The following is an 18,158-nucleotide window of genomic DNA, read 5'->3' as shown; positions in this document are numbered from 1 at the left end:
AAAAAAGCCGGAAGTGGCGCTGTGGCTCAAGTAGTAGGGCACTAGCCTTGAGCTGAAGAGCTGAGGGACAGTGCTCAGGCCCAGAGTTCAGGCCCCACAACCGGACCAAAAAAAAAAAAAAAAAAGTTAAAGTCGTAGAATGCTAGCCTTGGGCTAAATAGCTCAGGATAGCACCTAGTCCCTGAGTTCAAGCCCCACAACTGACAAAAGAGAGAAGAGAGAGAGAGAGAAAGAGAAAGAGAGAGAGAGAAAGAAAACAATGAAACCAGTTAAAATGTTTTATGATGGGGAGAGGAGTAAGAAGTGATTAAGGAAATGATGCTGATTGATATACATTGTAGACATGTATGGTAATATCCCAATGAAACCCTCTCATTGTACAACTAATGTATGCTAATAAAAAATTCTAATAAATATTTAGGGAAATAAAATATAGATCAGGAAAAATAAAGTCTTTAGAATAAATAGTTCACATCGGTTACTGCTGCCTCCTTATTAGCGCTACTTTGCCTCAAGGGTAGGGAAAGTCCTCCTCACACCATTAATCTCCATTCCCAGACTCGCCAGCTTTCACAGATCATCCATTCTCTGTGCCCAAAGGAAATCTCAGCCACACACTACCTATCACTGTTGCCCAGGACCAAAGCCATGTCTATAAACACAGCAGGCTTGCAACACAGACCTCCTTTTAAAGGTTATTTGCATAGCAAAATGTAGAAGCCTACTAGAAAAATAATTTTATGAAGAAAATGCTGGTTTTAAAAGACTCCTTTTTTAAAAGCAATTTTATTCCTCTTATTCATTTTTGTTATTCATTTATTAGCATATATTTACTCTATTAGTGTAGGTTAATTTAATTGCTCATTTTACTAGCATATATCAATTGTACAAAATAAAGAATTTCATTATGACACTTCCATACATGTATATAAGGTACTCATACTCAGCCGTCCTTTACCCTCTCTTATCTCTCATATATACACCCTCTCACTTCCCAAATAGTCCAAATAGTCCTTCTATTTTCATGACTTTTCCTCATATGGGAGAAAATGTGGTATTTGTCTGAGTCTGGCTTATTTCACATAACATCATAATTTCTAGTTCTATTTGTTTTCCTGCAAATGATATAACTTTGCCTTTTTATGGCTAATAATACTCCATTATATTTTTTATCTATTCATTTCTTGATGGGCACTGAGGCTGATCCCAATAAGTTGGCTATTATGAATAATGCCACAATAAACATAGGTATCCAAGTATTGCACAGTGACTTAGATTTCTTCAGAAGGGGTAAAGCTGGATCATAGTTATTCTATTCTATAGGAGTCCATACTAACTCCTATCATGGCAACACTGATCTACATTTCCACCAAACAGCATGTGCTACAGCATACACAGCTTTCTTTATCTTTTCCACCCTCACCATCATTTGTTGTTTCATCAAATATAACCATTCTGACTGGGGTGAGAGAATTTCAATGTAGTTTTGATTTATGTATCCCTGACAGCTAAGGATAATGCATATTTTTTATATATATAATTAGCCTGTGTACTTCTTCTAGTACTAGTATACATTTGTGTCCGATATATACTATATGTATATGCAGAGACTAGATCTTAGAGCCTCAAGCTGTCACTCAAGATTGGACTCAACTACTGAAGAGTTGTAAACTTTTGAAGGAGTTTATCCCTTGTTGTCACTGTATTTGATTTTGGTACCCTAGGTATCGTATATACGTTTATCTGAATTAGGGAAGGGAAGAGGAACAACAAGATGGTGAGAAGAAGGACAAGCAAGGAACCAATGCAACAGCAATATTCACAAGACAATATGTTAGAAATGATCTGAACAACTTGGGGGGGGAGAAGGGGAGAGAAATGAGGGAGGGGGTAACAAGTTCGACAAGAAATGTACTTATTACCTTACTTATGTAACTGTAACTCTTCTGTACATCACCTTGCCAATAAAAATAAATAGATAATATAAAAAAGGAAGAAAAAACTTTTGAAGGATCACATTGCCTTATTTTTTCATATTTCTTATGTTTCCAAGTTATAATTTGCACATCTGATTGGATGTTAACTCTTGGTTTTCTTCATCTTAATGAGCAGTCTTCTTTTCTCCCTTCCTCCCCTCCTCCGTCCTTTCCTTCCTTCCTTTCTTTCTTCTTCCCTTCCTCCCTCCCTCCCACCTTCTTCCTTCTTTCTTTCCTTTCTATTTTTGATATGCCAGTCCTGTGGCTTGAACTCAAGGTCTAGGTATTGAGCTTTTGTGCTCAAGGCTACTACTTAGAGCCACAGCTCCATTTCCGGGTGTTTTTGTTTGTTTGTTTGGTGGTTAACTGGCAATAAAAGCTTCATGTACTTTCCTGCCCAAGCTGGCTTTAAACTGTGATCCTCAGATCTCAGCTTCCTAGGTAGCTGGGATTACAGGCTTGAGCCACTCAAGCACAGCTATGAGCAACCTTCTTTTGAGAGCTCAATCCCCAGGTGCCACTTGTGGTATTGGCTTCAGTTTCTCCTCCCTCCCAGGGAGGCAGGGTTCAAAGGGTTCAAGCTGCAGGCTATTTCCTATTTTCTGTTCATAGCTTTTCTGTTTCTCCATGCTTTTCAGCTGTTCTGTCACCAGTTTTGTGATTCCTGATGATCTCCTTAGAATACAGTCTGTCCTGTTACACTGACTACTACTCACTCATTGACTCACACATAACCTTCTAACCCACCACCTTATTTCAGAAGCAAAAACTGAATTTTTAGAAACTACAATTTCAGAGGTTTGAAATACTATATCCAAATTAGGATTTGGATTAAGCAATAATTAATCTACAATAGTAAGTCTAAAGTAGAGATGTTATAGAATGATTGTAAAAAAAAAAAACAACAAGTATATCAAGGGGAAGAAAACAGTCCATCTCCAGGCAATGGTCTTATTTTCCAATTACCAATTCAACGCCACTATTTCATGCCTATAACATTTCCCAGTTTAGACATGATGGCTAGGTGGCTGACAAATAGCTCAAGTCTTCCAAAAAAAATCTGAATTATTCTGGAAGCAGGCTCAAGAGGAATGGAAGGTATTTCTAGAACTGTGCAAATAATATAGCTTTACACTAACAGTAATCTGAGTCAGAAAAGAAGTTCCCTGAACTTCCTTCAGTGATTTTGCCTCTAAACCTCAGTTGTCCAGTGTGGAGGCCGCCCAGCTACACATAGCCACTGAGCACTTGAAATGAAGGCACACTGGATTGAGATGTGCTGTAAATGTAAGAGACACATCCAATGTCAAAGACCTGGTGCCAAAAAAAGAAAATATTTCATTGATAGTTCTTTTCTTTATATTTAATGTGTGACAATAACCTTTTGTATTGTAAGCCAGGTACCAGTGGCTCACACCCGTAATTTTAGCTACTCAGGAGGCTGAGCCTAAGGATCACTGTTCAAAGCCAGCCCAGGGAGGAAAGTCTATGAGACTCTTATCTCCAATTAACCACCAGAAAAATCAGAAGTAGAACTGTGGCTCAAAGTAGTAGAGCAACTAGACTTGAGCAAAAATGCTCAGGGACAGTGGCTAGGCCCTGAGTTGAAGCTCCATGACTGACAAAAAAAAAATTGTATTATTAGCTATACAGATATATAGTAAGTACAAGATACACTGTTAGAATTAAGGTCACCTTTACTTTTTTCCTTCTTTTTAATGTGGCTACAAATTTTAAATTACATTTGTTGCATTATGTCAACCTGGAGCCAGCTGCCTTCTTTCATCTCTGTCAGTCTTGACCTGCTCTCTACTTACCTTGCCTGGTCCCAAACTGACAAACTGACCCCATCCAGCCCATTTCTACCATGAACTGTTCTTCACAGCCTGGAATGTTTTTCTCTTGTTCTCCTTCTCGCTCTCTGGGTAAATAGCTGTCACTCTACAAAGCCTTCCCTGCTATACACGCATCCCTCCTCAAGGCTGGGGCAAGTACCATGATGCAATCCCAGAGCACCCTATACTTCTTTCCATGACATCTACTCAAATGGAATGTCTTATGCCATTAGTCAGTTCAATGCTTGTCTGTTTTTTCTCTAGATTTTCTCTCCTTAATTTCAGGAGAACTATAATCTGTTCTGCCTTGTTCAGTGATTCAAAGCTAACATCTAGCTTAGCAATTAATTATTTATGGTATGAAAGCCAGCAAATAAACTCTTCTTCTTGTTGTTTTTGTTGTTTTGTTGGGTTTTTTTAGCAAATAAACTTTAAGTCTTTCCCTCTCCAGGGCATCTCACAATCCTAACCAAATGCCCTGCAGAGATAAAGGAAATCTCTCCTCCACACACAAAACCCTGTTCCAACATAGAGAACCGAAGTCTAAGAAGAAAGAAAAGGTGGAAACACCTTGATCACCAATGCTAGATTATAATACAAAGGTCATAATATACCTTAGAGAAAGAAGAAGCTGGCAACTGCCTTGGCCTGCTTTCAGCCTTCTAAGGGGTAAAGTCCTCCTTTATCACACACATGTTCTCCAAAGGCTGGCCAACTTTCAGAGCCCACAGCCTTACAGAACACTTCAGAGGCAGCAGCCCACCGGGCTGCATTGAGGTGGCCGGCCCATGGAATGAACTCCTAACAGAAAGCTTTTCTTCTCTCCTCATATGAGTTCCACAAGGCAATCTCTCAGCCAGTAACACAGAAAGTAGGTTTGTTTGAACATTCATTGCAGGGTCTATATGTTTATTTTTCAAGACTCCTGGCTAAAAGGACCTTTCTTTCAAGCAGCTCTTGACTGACACCAAAGCCACAAAATGGGCCCCTCCTATAACTTTGAGGGGGTAGGAGTGCTGGCTGCAAGAGGGGGCTCTTTTGGCTTCCTTAGGTATTTCTTGAGGCTCTGGCTTGGGCCTATCTGCCTGAGGTGCAGATGATGGAAAGCAACAACACACAGAGACCTTTTCAGAGACTATTAACGAGGGGTTGAAATCCCAGAGCCTGGCATCTGGTGCCAATCAAGAGTACAGTAGGGGGCTGGGAAGGTGGCTTAGTGATAGAGTGCTTGCCTAGCAGGAATGAAGCTCTCAGTTCGATTCCTTAATACTACATAAAGAGAAAAAGCTGGAAGTGGTACAGTGGCTCAAGTGGTAGAGTGCTAGCCTTGAGCAAAAGAAGCTTAGGGACAGTGCCCAAGCCCTGAGTTCAATCCCAGGACTGGCAAAAAAAAAAAAAAAAGTATGGTAGTCACTAATGTCACCACAACTAGACAGGGGCAAATGAAACAAAGGCTTGCATTTGGGATACCAGGGACTAGAATGGGAATTTACTAGAAATGGGCATAGAGGATTGTTGAAATGATGAAAACATTCATAGTAATAGTCATACTGTTTTGGGTTGTTGTTTTTTTTGGCCAGTTCTGGTGGGGCTTGAACCCAGGGCCCAGTTGCTATCCCTGAGCCTCTTTGTGTTCAAGGCTAGACCTCTACCACTTGAGCCACAGTACTACTTCTGACTTTTTCTGAGTATTTTATTGGAGATAAAGGGTCTCATGGACTTTCCTGCCCAGGCTGGCTTTGAACCATGATACTCAGATCTCAGCCTCCTGAACAGCTAAGGTTATAGGCATGAGCCACCAGCACCCACCTTCTTCTTCTACCCCACCCCTTACCCCTTTGGTGATACTAGAGCCTGAATTTAGGGCCTTGGCACTTGCTAGGCTGGCCCTCTACCACTTGAGCCATACCTCCAGCCCTGTTTTTTTGCTATTTTTGAAGTAAGGTCTCACTTCCCCTACTGAGTACCAAGGTGAATTGTGATCTTTAAGCTTTCTAATCTGTCCTAGCTAAAATCACAGGGACACCAGCCTCTAGCATCCTTCCATGGAGATGAGAATCTCACAGCTTTTTGCCTGAGCTGGCCTGAAACTGTGATCCTCCCAGTCTCAGCCTCCCATGTCTCTCAGGATGAGAGGCATGCACTACTAAGAGGTTTCTCAAACTATTCTGACTTTCCTAGTCTTGGCCTCCCAGTAGCCAGTGTCAATTTGGCAAATTTCTTAACAAGCATACAGTTGAAGCCGGGCACCAGTGGCTCACGCCTGTAATCCTTGCTACTCAGGAGGCTGAGATCTGAGGATCTCGGTTCAAAGCCAGCCTGGGCAGGAAACTCCATGAAACTCTTATCTCCAATAAACCACCAGAAAACCAGAAGTGGCGCTGTGACTCAGGTGGTAGAGTGCTAGCCTTGGGCTGAAGAGCTGAGGGAGAGTGCCCAGGCCCAGAGTTCAAGCTCCTGACCAAAAAAAAAAGCATAGAGTTGCATACTTTGTTAAATGGTAGCATGATTGACATGTCACTGAGTGATAGACCATGTGCTTAGCATATGTGAGGAACCAGGTCCAATCCCCAGCACCACAATCAAAGCAATAAAAAAGGACTGGGAATGTAGCTTAGTGGTAGAGTGCTTGCCTAGCATACACAAAGCCTTGGGTTTGATTATTCAGTTAGACATAAACAGAAAAGTCCTGAAGTGGCGCTGTGGTTCAAGTGGTAGCGCGCTAGCCTTGAGCACAGAGAGGCTCAGGGACAGTGCTAAGGCCCTGAGTTCAAGCCCCAGGACTCGCAAAAACAAACAAAAAATAAAATAAAAGGGCTGGGAAGGTGGCTCAGTGGTAGAGCGCTTGCCTTGCATGCATGAGGCCCTGGGTTCGATTCCCCAGCACCACATAAGCAAAAAGGAAAAAAGCCGGAAGTGGCACTGTGGCTCAAGTGGTAGAGCGCTAGCCTTGAGCTGAAGAGCTGAGGGAAAGCACCCAGGCCCAGAGTTCAGGCCCACGACTGGACCCAAAAAACAACCAAACAAAAATAAAATAAATAATAAAAAGGCCAGGCACCAGTGACTCATGTCTGTAATCCTAGCTATTTGGGAGGCTGATATCTGAGGACTGTGGTTCAAAGCCAGCCTAGGCAGAAAAGTCCATGAGACTCTTCGATCCAATAAACTACTCAGAAAAAGCTAGAAGTGGCTCTGTGGCTCAAGTGGTAGAATGCTCACCTTGAGCACAAAAAAGGTCAGGGAGCCGGGCACTGGTAGCTCACGTCTGTAATCCTAGCTACTCAGAAGGCTGAGATCTGAGGATCTCGGTTCAAAGCCAGCCCGGGCAGGAAAGTCTATGAGACTCTTATCTCCAATAAACCACCAGAAAACCGGAAGTGGCTCTGTAGCTCAAGTGGTAGAGCGCTCGCCTTGAGCTGAAGAGCTGAGGGACAGCGCCCAGGCCCAGAGTTCAAGCCCCACGACCGACAAAAAAAAAAATTCTGAAGAGCCAAGAAACTTCAGAGGAAGACTGGTGAGAAGTGTGCGGAACCATACGAGGATGTAAACAATCCAGAAGGGAAAAAAACAACTAGATCCCTCCCCCAAAATAAAGTCCACACTGATTTAAAAGTAAAATGTTTTAAAAAATAAGTAACAAAAAGCATCTCACATGTAGGTCAGGTTGATGTAAAGGCTGTAACTAAATTTACTTCCCCACACACACTACTTGTTTAAAGGTTCTCAAACTTAACTTTACATCTGTGACTCCTGTGGGGTTTGTTAAAACACAGATTGCTGGGCCCATTCCCCAGAGTATCTAATTCTGTGGTCTGGAACAGACCTAGGCATTTACATTTCTTTCAGGAGACGCCCATACTGCCAGTCCCAGGACCACATTCTGAAAACCACTAGGTTAGCTGGCATCGCAATGCTCATTTGCCCTTCTTTTCTGAGTTTAAATGTCACCATCATACGGTAAATTCAAAAACTGAATTATATTTGGACAAAAAAAAATATATGATAGGGACATGTCCAAATACAGGATCAAGCTTGAGAGAGCTACCCACCCTTGAAGAAGACAAAGTACCACTTCATCTCTTGAAGAGGCCACACCATGGATGATTTTAGCATCAAGAGGATGGTAGTAATAAATTACAACTCCATGAATAAAATAAGAAACCATGACTGACAATACATAGTATGCTTATATACAGGAAAAAGAGAAAGCTCTTTCTTGTAGCACTATGTCAACTGGTAAGTGGGAGATGAAAAGAGGAATAATAACCACCATCACAGTAAAACCATGACTGCACATAATACCTAGTAAGTGAAGGTGCAAAAAAAAAACCCCATAGTCTCAAACTATCTCCTCACAAGTTATTTTTTAATTGCAAAGGCAAACAGTTGCAGTGGAGAAACACTAGAGGGCAGCACCATAACAAAATGATCAAAATTAATGTCATGTGAGTTGTCTGCTTCTGAGACCATGAACTAAGGACACAATATCCCTGCTCATCAGAGAATGCATATTCTGACTCTAGTGAGAAACAGCAGAGAAAGCCAAAGTGAAGGGATTCTAACCAAATGATCTGTGCTCTTTTTCTTTGATGGGGGGGGGGGGTGCTGGACAGTCCTGGCATTTGAACTGAGGGCTTTGGCACTCTATCATTTGAGTCACACATCCAGCTCTGACTTTTGGTCATAGGCTCTGCTCAGGCTGGCTTTAAACAGTGATCCCCTGGATCTCAGTATCTTGAGTAGCCAGCATTACAGGCATGAACCACCAATGTCTGGCTGATCTGTGCTAACAATGCAAAATCATGAAAGATGGAAAAAAAAAAAAAGGGCCTAAAGCCAGGCACTGGTGGCTCATGCCTGTAATCCTAGCTACTCAGGAGATCTGATAGTGGTTCAAAGCCAACCTGGGCAGGAAAAATCTATGAGACTTTTATCTCCAATTAACCACCAGAAAACAAGAGGTAGAACTGTGGCTCATTGTGGTAGAGTGATAGCCTTGAGCAGAAAAGCTCAGGAACAGTGCCCATACCCTTAGTTCAAGCCCATGACTAACTAAAAAAAAGGCCCAAGAACCCCAGATTTGATAACTAAATGCAAAGCAGCATCTTAGTAAATGCATGAAATACTGCACCAAGAGAGAAGTTCACTTGAAGCTCATTACTGTGACAACTCAAAAACTGAAATGAGAAGACAATATTATAAAAAGTTAAATTTCATTTGGTTAGTTGCACTATATCTATGTAAGAGAAGAAACAATCCATCTTGTTAGCAGGTAACAGGCATTTCAGGAGAAAGCACAAGGTATAGGTTACCCTAAAGTGGTTCAGAGAATAATTATATATGTATATATAAATGAAAATAATGTAAAAGCAAATGTATTATAATATTAACCATCAGTTGAAGTGTGCAGAGAAATTCTTTGTTATGACATTACAACTTTACTCTGAATTTAATTTTTTTGAGGTACTAAGGATTGAACTTAGGGTTCACGCAGCTATTCCTTTTTGTTTTGTATTGTTTTAAAAATGGTATCTATATAACTTTGCTCAGGATCTGCTTGAACTCCTACCTCCACCTCCTAAATACCTGGGATTATATGTGGTCACCACCACACCAGCACTCAGGAAGCCAAAACTAAAAGATCACGAGTTCAAGGCCAGTCTAGGCTACATAGTGAATTCTAGGCCAGCCTTGACTACATAATGTGATTCTACCCCACCAACCCCCTCCAGGAAAATACCTCTAAAATAATAGAAAGGGTTTTTGAAATCAATATGTGGGCTGGGTATATAGCTCAGTATTACAAGCTAATGCTTACCTGGCATGCATTAGACCCTGGGTTTAATCTCTAACATGAGTGCCCATGCACACACAAACAATATGCAACCCAATTGATTTGGAGTAGAACTATCTTTAGGAGCCAGACAAGCACTTTCGGTCAAATCCTCTCTGCAGCCACACCCAGGTCAACATCCCTGCAGAAAGCCAAGACTGGCCATAAATACACAGAGCCTGAGAAAAACCCTCCAGCATAGCATCCCTCTGCTAAGAGAAGACACAAAACAGCCAGCTGAGTTTCCTAGTCAACTTACAAGTCCACCCAAGGGAAACAAGGAAACAAGTGCAAGAACTAGTTACATCTGACATCTGTGGAACAGAAGAATGCCAGGAAGGGCATCTGCTGCCTTTCCAGAGAAGAGCTATTTAGAATGACCAGACCAAAGGGAGAAAAACCAATCTAACATAATGGGACCCAATTGCCCTGTGTGACTGCATTCATATCTGGCCTCTGGAAGCATTTGCAGCCCAGCAGCTCTAGGCTGACAGCAGGCACCAAAAACATGGTGTTGAAATGTCCCAAGATAAGGATATTTCCACTCCACCTCACCAAAGCTTCTGAATTTGCCCCACCCTGGGATTCTCTTCAGTGACAACTTCAAGACTGCCTCCAGGCAAAAGGCCTCACACCAGAAAATGATCTCTGTGGCCTACTTCAGGGACTCAAACTTGCTAACTTTTAGGATGAACTTTTGTATCAGAGGAGACAGCTACTACTTACATAGGTCTTACATGTGCCAGATGCTGTTCTCAGTTCATTTTATATCAAAACAACGTTTTGCAGAAAATGAAATAAAGCACATAGAAGTTCCGTGACTCCTCAATGTCAGCAAACTGCTGGAATCAAGACTGTCATCCAGTTAGTCTGGCCCCTGCATCTACAAAGTATGAATAGCTCCTCTATACAACATATTTACAGTCACCCAGAAATGGCTTTGCTCTTTTTAAGAGAAGGCTTTGTGAAACATGACCAGAACATTTTGTACACAGACTGTGCTGCTGTCCTTCCAGATCTGATTTCCCGAGAAAAAGTAGCCACTGCCCTACCAAGAGCCACATTTCCCATCAGACTCTGATCTAATGGGCTTACTACCCAACTCAGCCATACACAAATGTGCCAGCAACAGCTACAACCAACACCCCAAGCAGCACAGAACATGCCTTTCTAGGGCTGGGGAGATGACTCAGTGGTAGAGTGCTTGCATTGCATGCATGAGGCCCTGGGTTCGATTCCTCAGCACCACATAAGCAGAAAAAGCCGGAAGTGGCACTGCTGTGGCTCCAGTGGTAGAGCGCTAGCCTTGAGCTGAAGAGCTCAGGGACAGTGCCCAGGCCGAGTTCAGGCATCACGACCGACAAAAAAAAAAAAAAATATGCCTTTCTAAATAACCCTGGGCATGAAGAGGAAATCTCAATATTAATTACAAACAATGAGCAAAACAACAAGATTTATGAAATACAATATTTGTACAGCACTAGAAAACTGATGATACCTACAAAAGGTAAACATATCCACCCTGTGAACCCATGCTGCTATGCATGCGTAGATCTCCTCAAATGGTCAAAGCAAGGACCGGGGGTGTTGCAGCTTGCATGGTAGAACACCTGTGTGCTGAGCAAGCATGGGGCCCTGAGTACCCCTGCCCCTCCCCCCAAAAAAATGTTCACAATGACAAAACTGAAAACAACTCAAATGCTCACCAAGAGGAAATCAGACAGATTGTGGCATATTCACATATTATAATACAACAACTAAATCTCATACCAGACTTCTGATACATTAATGGGTGAATTTTATAGTACAAAATGATAAGCCAGTCAAAAGAGCATGTTTCAAGTAGTAGAAAACCTGCCTAGCAAGCACAAGGCCTTAGGCCTCGAGTTCAAATCCCATTGAAAGAAGAGAGAAAGAAAGAAAGAAGGAAAGAAAGGAAGAAAGAAAGAAGGAAGGAAGGAAAGAAAGAAGGAAGGAAGGAAGGAAACGAGAGAAGCAAGATGGAGGGAGAGGGAGGGAGAGAAGGAGAGAGAGGGAAGGAGGAAAGAGAGAAAGAGAGGAAGGGAGGAAGGGAAGAAGGGAAGAAGGGAGAAAGAGAAAGGGAGAAAGAGAAAGACAGATCTGCAAAGACAAAAAGAAAAGAAAGAGGAGAAAAGGGAAAGAAAGGAAAGGAAGGGAGGAGAAAAGGGTACTGTATGATCTCAGTGATATGAACATTAGGAAAATGTTCTGTATCTTGATCAAAGTGGTGATAAGCACAGATGTGAACGTGTGAATATATGCACATATTCATCAAGCCGTAACATTTAAACTTGTGCACTTTACTTTGAAAAAAAATTTCAATACTCACAAGAAAAAAAATCAGAGACAAGTTTAAAGCAAGAATATTTTCATTATGAAACAAGAAAGGACAAAAATGTACTAAGCTTTCAATTTGAAAAGTTATGAAATGAGTGAGTAAATGAATGAATGAAGACAAACAGATATAAGGGAAAAAGTGAATAAAGCTAAAAACAGAAAATATGACATAATTGACAAATCCAAATCGCTCTGTGTAAAGCAAACTAAAGGACTGGGTGCATAGCTTGGTGGTAGAGTGCTTGCTGAGTATGCACAAGAGCCTCTGTTTCATCCCAGCACCACAGGAAAAAAAAAGAAGAAAACTAAAAACAAAAAGTTAAAACAGCTGAGTGCTGGTGGCTCACATCTGTAATCCCAGCTATCAGGAAGATGAGATCTAAAGATTGCAGTTCGAAGCCACCCAGGGCACAAAAGACCCCATGAGACACTTATCTCCAATTAACCACTCAATAACCAGAAGTGGCACTGTAGCTCAAATTAGTAAAGCGCTAGCCTTGAGCAGAAGAGCTCAGGACAGCACCTAGGCCCTGAGTTCAAGCCCCATGACCAACCAGAAACAAACAAACAAAAAAAGTTAAAACCACTTAAGCTAGTCAGGAAGAAAAGCTGAGAGAAAAATATATGAGTATCAAAAAATCTAAGTAAAAACAATTACACACATTTGATAAAATGAGAATACTATTTAGATCCTTATACTAGTATATAAGAATATCTCACGAAACAATTCTCTCAGAAAAAAATGAATTAACAAAATTGACTCAAGATGAATCAGGAAAGTTGAATAAACCAATAATTATGGAAAGTGGGGGACTGAAAAGCCATCAAAGAATTATTTCAAAGGAAGATGCCAGGCCTGGTTGGTTTTATGGTTGAGTTCTTTCCTGTACTCATGGAACAGATCATTCCCGTGCTAGGAGTCAGTTCCCAAAGTTGGAAAGTGCTTCAATTTACTTTATAAAATTAGTTTAGCCTTGATTCCAAAACTTTCAAAAATAGAGCAAAACTACAGACAAGTCTTACTGATGTATACAGACAGAAAACCCCCAAGAAAGCATTAATAGTGATCCTAACAAAACCTTCAAGGAAAAATCTACCTCAAGCAATTAGGTATATTCTAGAAACTCAAAGACTATAACTATTGGGAGGTTAAAGCAGTAAATAACAATCATGTCTTCATCTTAACGGTTGCTTAGGATATCTGAGAAAAGTTTAACAATCATCCTAACTTTTTTAATAATAATGATTAATAAAGCAAGTAAGACAAGTAACTGCTGAGTACTAGTGGCTCATGCCTGTAATCCTAGCTACTCAGGAGACTGAGAGCTGAGGATCACATTTCAAAGGCAATTAGGGCAGAAAAGTCTAAGAGATTCTTTTTTTTTTTTCATGGGGCTTGAACTCTGGGCTTGGGCGCTGTCCCTCAGCTCTTCAGCTCAAGGTGAGCACTCTACCATTTGGGCCACAGCACCATTTCCGGTTTTCTTGTAGTTTATTGGAGATTAGAGTCTCACAGACTTTCCTGCCTGGGCTGGCTTTGAGCCCCAATCCTCAGATCTCAGCCTCCAGAGTAGCTAGGATTACAGGCGTGAGCCACCCGTGCCCAGCTAGGAGACTCTTATCTCCAACTTATCACCAACAAGCTGGAAACAAAGATATAGCTTAAATGGTAGAGTGTTAGCATTGTCCAAAAAATGTTCAAGGTCAGCACCCAAGCTGAGTTCAAACCCCAAGACCAATATAAAATAATAAAATAAAATACAAATAAATAAATGGCTAGGCATGGTGATACATATCTATAACCAACAATCAGGAGGCAGAAGTAAGACCACAGTGACTTCAAGACCAGCCTGAGCTACATAACACTCTATCTCAGAAAACCAAAATAGTAAAAATAAATAAATGAAGATTGATACATTTTACAGAGGCAAAGGCATACTGTGTTCACATTATGCTCTGAACTCTGCTCTGTTTCATTGAAATCACACTATTAATATATATCTGCACACAGATTAAAAGCTCAAAAGAGTACACATACCAAAATGTTAGCAGTAATGTGAGGTGCTGGGTTTACAGTGAGTTTTATTTTTTGCATGTTTGTGTGCTTTTCTGTAATGTTCTGATTTTTCAACTTTTACTTCTATAACAAAGACCTGGTATGTAGAGTTGGAGGTGTGATTCAATAGAAGAGCACAGGCCCTGGTTCAATCCCCACTACTACAAACAACAACAAAGCTTGTCTGTTAACTAGACAAATGAAGATGGGGAAAGAGTCCATTCATATTTGTGTTAGACCATAATGTGAGAATTTCCAGATAAATAACAAATACAACCTTCCTTGATAATCAATCCCAACAAGCAGGCTAGGGCTTGGGAAAATAAAAACTAGTAAGCATCAGAACCAAAACAGAGACATAGCCATGCTCTTCCACCATTCCTCAGGCCAACAGGGGCCATCACATCTCTATAATGCCAGCAGAAAAGACTGGCTCCTAAGGAAAAGACTCTTAAATCAATGTAAACTTCCCTGGGACTCAGCACTCCCCACCCCCACATCTCTCTCAGCTTAAATTTACTTTCAAAAAATATTTTCTCAACAGCAGACATCAAGGCTTTCTTTCTGCAACGTTCAGTCGCTACATATGGCCCTGCTCTGAATAGAGGCTTTATGAGGGAGGGTCTAAAGCCCACAGGCTCAGGTTAGGCCACTGACCACAAACAGCAACAAACAGAAAAGTGAGGATTTATATGCCCAGGTGACAGAGGCACTCTCAATAATTCAGGTGGAGCTGCCATCTCCCAGCATCCAGTAATCACCCACAAAGCCCTACTAACCATGAGGTACATGCACACACACACACATATGCGTATGCACACGCATGCGTACACAGACACATACACACATACGCATCGTTTGTTCTGTTCTAGGGTTCAGAAAAGGAGAGCAGTGATTTAGGCTGGAGGCATTTGACAGTTTAACCCAACATATCACACATCTGAGTCAGAAGGGGGCACAGGGAAGGTCTACACCCTGAGAAAGGATGGGGGGACTCGGCAATTTATCTCACCACTAAGGCCCAGGATGCAGGAGACTGAATGCCGGCAGAGGCAGAAAGGCTCTCAGCCTTCCTCAGATTCCACAAACAGCAAGTGAGGTCAGAAGCATTGCAGCCCTGGCCCTAAGTGTTAAAGGTGAAAGGGTACCCCAGACCCACTTGCTTGCCCTCCCCAGCCCCACGGATGAATCACTTCAGCTACCCCTTCATCATACGTACTTTTGCCCCCATTGTTCTTCAGGACGTTAGATAGGTTGACAGAAGCGGTGCCTAGAAGTTCATTTCTCAAGGTATGGCAGCTCCAGACCTTCAAATCTAAGTGACTCTGGGCCGTGACATTCCTGGAAAACAAAGACCTGATTCATGGCATCGGAGCAGATTGATCACTCCTACAACTTGCAAGAAAACAGTTACACTACACAGCTAACATCTGGGGGTTGCAAAACAGGAAGACACTGGCATACACCTTTCCCCACCCCAATGCTGACCTGCAACCCTCTAGCTAACAATGAATGCTCTGTGAGCTCTGTGATGTAGAAACACAGACAGAGGAGCCCTGGGGCAGGAGCCAGAGGCTCCCCCTCATCCTTGAAGGGCACCTCTGCCTTCCCCTTCTTATTGCCTTCCAGAAGAAATGACTTTCTCTTACAAAACGATGATCTCATTCCAGAGAAGCTCAGAGCTCCCGATGCGCTTGCCCGTCTTCTTGGTCTCGCTGGGGAGTCCATCCACGGCCACCTCCACGTAGGAGTTAATGCGAGGCTGTCGAGTGTGCACCTTGGGCTTTGCCGACACCACTGCATTGGACAGGAGAAAGAGTGGAAGATGAGCCAGAGAGTTCCCATGCCCTCCTGTGGCAGGTGGTCTGCCTGGCTCTTGTGGAATCTCTTCAAAAGTAAATTTTCCTTTCTCCTGCTTCTTAAAAAGAAAAAAAAAAACCTTTATAAGAAATGAGTATTGAAAAACTTAAAAACCATGAAGCATAAGAAAAAAGTCAGTTTTTATCTGAAACCCCTGAGATGATCATCATTAGTTATCATGACAAACTTATTTTTATTTCTTTAATTCTTTAAAGTTCTCCCCCATCCAAAATCTTTTTTTTTTTTCATTTGGAAGTGCTGAGAATGAAGACTGAGTAAGCAAGCATTATGTCAGTGACCTATACCCAACCCCCAAAACAACCCTACAATATAATTCTGTTGTATGACAATATTCATTATTTTTTTACCATTGTTAAGATTTGCTTATAATTTCTTGCTCTACGCTAGCCTTGAGCTAAAGAGCTGAGGGACAACGCTCAGGCCCAGAGTTCAGGCCCTATGATCAGACCCCCCCCCAAAAAAAAAGAAAGAAAAATTGCCACAAATATACATATATGCATGTGCTGAATATTTCCCAAAAGTATATGAACATTTTCATTTATTTATTTTTTGTATCAGTCCTGTGGGGCTTGAACTTAGGGCCTGAGCACTGTCCCTGAGCTTCTTTTGCTGAAGGCTAGCACTCTACCACTTGAGTCACAGCTCCACTTCCAGCTTTTTTTTTAAGTAGCTTACTGGAGATAAGGATCTCATAGACTTTTCTGACTGGGCTAGCTTTGAACCACTATCCTCAGATCTCAGTCTCCTAAGTAGCTAGGATTACAGGCATGAACCACTGGCACCCATCATAAACATTTTTTTTAAGTTCTTAAAACTGCCTAATTCCCTTTCACAAAGGGTAAACCTAGGTGGACACTAAATATAGGAATAGATCCATTTCACCAAACACTGCAGAGTGCTGATTAATGTTTCTTCACTCTTGGCAAACCATACAGATCTTTAAGAACAGTTTCAAGGTAATTCTAAGACTCAATGAGGACTTATCATAGACACTGCTATGCACACACTATCCAACAAATGCATGAGATGGGGAATAAGCCATCATGCCACTTTACCAGGAAGAAACAGGACTAAGAAGTGAGGTCATTGGCTGCCCAGCCAGAAAGCCACAAGCCAAAATGTACGCCCACCAGCCTGACTCCACACCATACTGGACGTTGTTGTCCACTCTAGTATTCTTCTTCAATAAACAGTAAGGCCAAATATTTTTCATGTGCTGATTAGTCATCTGTATTTCCTTCCCCACCCTCCCCCCCCCAGCCCCTGCCTGTGGCTATAATTTTATTTTTTCTTTTTTTTAATATATATTTTTATTGTAAAGATACTGTACAGAGAGGTTACAGTTACCTGAGTAAGGTAATGAGTACGTTTCCTATCAAGCATTGTTACTCCCTCCTTTGCTTTTCCCATACCATCCCTCCCCTCCCCTGTATTTCCTTTTCTTTCGGTAGGCTTTCTCATGTTCACTTGGCACCAGCAAGCCAAAATCTCACAGAGCAACAAGCCAAGCAAGTACTATGCCTCAGGGGAATGTGTCTCTCAGTACTTTATGATGCTGGCGAAAAACCTAGGTTGTAAGGAAAAAAACGTCTCTACCATCTTCCATGCTATGCCCCAAATCACAGGATGTGACTGATCAGTGGCACCCTCTGTTGAGAGTAAGCAAATCTCCCTCACAGGCAATAAGGGAGGTAGGTGACTCTGTCCCTTACAGGCCCACAACCTAGAATAGGTCAAACATTCCAGGTTATATCTGCAATAACTTTCTCCAGAGCCAAAAGGAAGGAAGTCTAGAAACAAAAAACAAAAGCAAAACACAGTTGTGGCTATGATTCAGAAGCAACAAGGGTCAGTATTGGGAATTAAGGTTGGTGGTGCTGAGGCTGAACGGAGAAGAAAAACACAGGACCTTACACACAGCCCAAGGTTAGCTGAGGCCACCTGCTGGTGAAAAAGCAGCGCTACATGCCTTTAACTTAAGGCCTCGTTTTAATCGAGAGTCCTGTAATTGAAAGGAAATTTGCAAAATGAATACGAAGAATTCCTCTACACCCTCCACTCAAGTCACCTGATGTTACTGTACATTACACTAGCTCTGCTTCCCCCCGAATATCTCTCTCTTTTCTCTCTCTCTCTCTCTCTCTCTCTCTCTCTCTCTCTCTCTCTCTCTCTCTCTCTCTCACACACACACACACACACACATTTGTAGATACTCTGTC

General features: G+C 41.8%; 1 protein-coding gene across 1 annotated transcript in view; it reads right to left on the bottom strand.

Annotated features, from left to right (window-relative positions):
- Wwp2 (WW domain containing E3 ubiquitin protein ligase 2) overlaps positions 1-18,158 on the bottom strand; it is a 110,632-nt gene that overhangs the window by 84,499 nt on the left and 7,975 nt on the right. Inside the window, exons 2-3 of the mRNA XM_013012888.1 lie at positions 15,708-15,855; positions 15,278-15,399 (exon numbers count right to left, since the gene is read on the bottom strand). Of these exons, the coding sequence (XP_012868342.1) occupies positions 15,278-15,399; positions 15,708-15,855 (270 nt within the window). The remainder of the gene's footprint in view (positions 1-15,277; positions 15,400-15,707; positions 15,856-18,158) is intronic.

This window comes from Dipodomys ordii, unplaced genomic scaffold (genome assembly GCF_000151885.1).
Source record: "Dipodomys ordii isolate 6190 unplaced genomic scaffold, Dord_2.0 Scaffold18, whole genome shotgun sequence".
Taxonomy (NCBI): Eukaryota; Metazoa; Chordata; class Mammalia; order Rodentia; family Heteromyidae; genus Dipodomys; species Dipodomys ordii.
Note: the sequence above shows the minus strand (reverse complement) of the source record. Positions and strands in the feature narration are given on the sequence as shown.